The sequence below is a fragment of the Bipolaris oryzae genome (assembly GCF_000523455.1).
Source record: "Bipolaris oryzae ATCC 44560 unplaced genomic scaffold scaffold_447, whole genome shotgun sequence".
NCBI lineage: Eukaryota > Fungi > Ascomycota > Dothideomycetes > Pleosporales > Pleosporaceae > Bipolaris > Bipolaris oryzae.
The window spans coordinates 1-3910 of NW_006911723.1; the positions used below are offsets into that span (position 1 = coordinate 1).

Sequence of the window (3910 nt, forward strand, 5' to 3'; positions counted from 1 at the left end):
GAGTTATGCCGCGTTGAAGATGGGACGACGCGCAATGTTGGGATGGTGGGGTGGCTCGTCACGCGAAGTGGCTCGTCACGCGCACGGTTACTGTACAGTACAAATGACTCGCCGTTAGAAACCTTTTCGTAAAGAAACACATATCTCATTACTAATAACACATAATACAGAACGAAATCTAACAAATCCTCCACTGCTAACATGAGCAGTCAGTATTCCAAGCCGCACGACACATCACACACGTCGCATCCCTCCCAGCATCCGCACAATGTCCTTGCCAAACCTCAAAACAAGTCTTATGCACACTCTTACCGCACCCGTCTTTACACCATACAGTCCCTCCTTCTTCAGCCTCTGATGTCGCGTCCAGCCCATCAAGACATATCGCGCACGCCGTGTCGCCGGATCGCCGCGGAACATGATGACAACCTTGGCAGTCGCACTCATCATCCCAGTCTGCGCGACAGATGACGCAGGTAGGGTCCTCGCCGTCGTTTTCGCGTTGTGTGCGCCACGCTTCGAAGCAGGATTTGTGGACGGGGCGGCCGCAGCTGGATTTGCACCAGACTAAGTCTGTAGCGGGGGAGGAGGAGAGAGGGCCGCCTTCGTGGCAGATTGGGCAGGGGTCGGAGAGGAGGATAAGGCGGGCGTGAGGACGGGTGCAAGGTTGTGGTTGGGGAGAGGGTCGTGATGATGGTAGGAGTTCCGTTGTGTCGTCTACGGACGAGGGTGTAGCTGTTCTTGGAATCGGAGAGGTAGAAATTGGTGGAGTGGTGGTCTGACGTGTCGATTCTGCGGAATCACTGGTTGATGAAATGGCAGTATCTTCACTCGAGTCGGATGGTATAGAGGAACGTCGGGACGGCGCTGGTGAAGAGATTTCAGATACTGAGGTGCTAGCCATGGATATTGTCTGGACTGGTGGATGATTGTTCGATACGATCTCCAAGAGCTCATTCGTACATCTCATTGTCTCCTGTATCATGTCGCGGAGATTCTCAAGCTGAGGAGGCGTAGTGGACGATATGGAAGATGCCGTCATGTTGGATGGCCATAGATTACTGACTGGAGCCCTGCCAGTGGGGAAAGCTGCGTATATCTTGCTGCTCCATTTTCGCACCATGGAATCAATCTGTCGTTGATGGTAACGTACACAGAGTCCATAGCTAGCGAGATGTTCGAGCTGGGGCCGCAGAATGGTAGGATCGGGCGGCTGTTGTGACATATCGTCCATGATTGATTCCATCGTACTCCGGGACCAATAAGCTATGCGTGCATGGCATTTGCGACCCTTGCTGGGGGCATAACCAACGCAGCGGTCATCTCCGCAAAGATCTAGGACGTCTTTTGGGCACCATTGCTGACGGCTACGTGTGTCCGAGTCAACAAAGAGGTGTCTGGAAATATTTAGGGTCATGGTGAAGAGAGCTTGGAGAAAATGAGTTAACGTAATGAGTAGATGAGTTGCAAAGTGTAGGGCGCTCAGTACCACAACGTCCCCTCAGTTATACTTGAAAGCGGTCTCCTCCATAGGATCAATCCAACACCTTGGCACCTTACTGCCTAGGAGAGCATATTCCTAAGGTAGCAAGAAGGTCATGCAATGTGTGGCTATGCCTCCAACACATTGAAGGCGAAGCACCAACTTTGCAGCGAACTAAGCGTGGCTTGCTGCCTACGCGGGATACTCTGTGAGAGTCGATAGTCGAAGGATCATGATTTCCAAACATTGTGAGCTTTAGAACGAGGCTGTGCGCTTTCACATTAATGCATGCAGTCTGGAATAGTAAGGTAGCACAAGATGTTGGTGAGGCTGATGCGGCGTAGTTAGCACACGCCATCACCCGACACATTGAGCGTTTCGATGTCTGCTCGCTCCTATACGTCCATTGGTCCAATTCTCAGCCGAGACAAGTTTGACAAAACTTTGTTCTGTAATGGTTGCTGGCTCAGCGTGGGGAAATTCTTGGAACTTACGTCGGCTGATAAGGAAACTTCCATTGCGTAATACTATGGACTTACACTACGATACTGCCGCACTTGCTCCGTTCCTCATGAGTTCTGTTGCTCGCGTTAGATCCTCTGTGATATCATGGTCCCAAATCCAGTTCATCCTAGTCAATGCGTTTTGCTTGAGTGCTTCAAGATCGTCTCCAACACCTTCTCCTTCAAGTTCCCACAACATGCCAGCTTCGCGACTTGTCTTGACCAGTTTCTGGCTGCGTGGTCTCCTCACCGCATCATATGCGTGAAACGCCTTCTCGATTTCGATTTTTGTATTGCATTGAGAAAGTAGTTCACTGAGGATGTAGACGTCCTCGATGCCCATTCCAGCGCCCGCCCCTTGGTGAGGTGTCGAAGCATGGGCTGCATCGCCGACAAGACATAGGAGTGGCTTGGTAGAGTAGTAAGTTGCCGCGGGCGGGTGATCAAAGAGCGCCCAGATATCAGGCTTCTGTAAATTCTCCATGATGGTGCGCACAGGGGAATTCCAGTGTTTGTAGTCGTTCAACATGTCTTCACGAGACGTCTGCACTACCCATTCTGGTTGGTCCCATGTGGAGCAAGAAGAAAATGCTACCACTATCGATGTCTTAGCCCGAGTAATTGCGAAAACCAGACGGGCCGCTTACCGTTAAAGAGTGTTCCGTTTGCGATGGGAAAGGTGAGTACATGACCACGATAACCCATGTAGAGCTGCGGCGTCTCTGGTGTACCTTTGCCCATTATATCGATGGCCTTGGCCATAGGTATTAGTCCACGGTAGGCGTATTTCCCGGAGAAGATGGCCTTGGATGCCATGGAGTCGCCGAGCAGTATAGATCGCGTGCGCGATTTGATTCCATCGCATCCCAGTACGGCGTTATGCAACGCCTTTGATCCATCAGTGAAATGAAGAATCACCTTTCCTGAATCATCATCTGCTTCCGTAATGTTTTGCAATCTCTTTCTGAATTGCGCAATACCTTCCGGCAGCAACTTGACTAGTTCATCCAAGAAGTGCGCCCTGTGCACTCCTCCTCGAGGGCCTGTCCTTGCTGGCATAACGAAAACCTCGCCCCTCGAGGTAACGTCCTTCTTTCGCTCGTCGCCAACCCTTACAGTAAACCACCGTGGTGGTTCCGTCGCCGTATTCCCTTTGCTGCACTTCTCAAATGCGGCTGCGATGCGCGGGTCGATTAGTCCCATGGTGCGAACCATGACCGGTTCAAAACCAACCCCTGCACCTATCTCCCCGAACTCGCTGGCAGATTCATATAGTGTAACATGAATGTGTGGGCATTTTTTTAGCATCGCGATGGCCAGTGTGAGTCCTGCTATGCCACCTCCGACCACCGCAATGCTGAGGGAATCCGCTGCGGCCACCATGGTGCCCGACTGAAAAAAAATCTCCTTGCGTGATGGTATACTGATGTGATGCTCGTTGCGAGAGACCAATCGGACCAAAATGCCAGGCTATTGGTGAATGATAACTCTTTTAGCCAGTTGTTTTTGCACTATTAGAAACAGGCGCGGTACTGTGATAGAAGGGCCTATGGAAAAGTTATCATGCCACCGGGAGTAGACGCCTAGGCGCGATATTGGGCACCCTGCCATATGCAGCACACTCTCCCTGTAACTGTCTAACTCGGTGGGGAATTAAAAACGATGCGCTAAGTTGTTAGCGCTGCTCCTGACAGGCATTAGTACACCCCCCGGCTATTGCACCCAGGTCCTGACCAGATCCGAGTGGTGGATTTTCGGGTTATCAGGGTCAGGGCTGGAATTGGGTACTTGTGTGACATCTGACACGTTTCTAACACGAGAGTATGCAGTGGGTAACGTGACGGATAAGCGAGTCGGTCAGGCAAGCGAGTCGGTCACCCTACCAACTTTGCGCACCCACCACACCTTTGCCTACAATGCCTCC

At 51.5% G+C, this 3910-nt stretch overlaps 2 protein-coding genes across 2 annotated transcripts; both read right to left on the bottom strand.

Annotated features, from left to right (window-relative positions):
- Positions 1 to 196: 196 nt before the first annotated feature.
- Positions 197 to 1417, bottom strand: COCMIDRAFT_111359 (uncharacterized protein; the record flags this gene model as incomplete). Its single annotated transcript, XM_007695773.1, has 1 exon — positions 197 to 1417. The coding sequence occupies one exon, from the start codon at positions 1415 to 1417 to the stop codon at positions 197 to 199; it is 1221 nt and encodes a 406-aa protein (XP_007693963.1).
- Positions 1418 to 2023: 606 nt separating this feature from the next.
- On the bottom strand, positions 2024 to 3369 carry COCMIDRAFT_111355 (uncharacterized protein; the record flags this gene model as incomplete). The annotated part of the gene is made up of 2 exons (XM_007695774.1): positions 2024 to 2583; positions 2634 to 3369. The coding sequence occupies 2 exons, from the start codon at positions 3367 to 3369 to the stop codon at positions 2024 to 2026; spliced, it is 1296 nt and encodes a 431-aa protein (XP_007693964.1).
- Between the last annotated feature and the right edge of the window lie 541 nt (positions 3370 to 3910).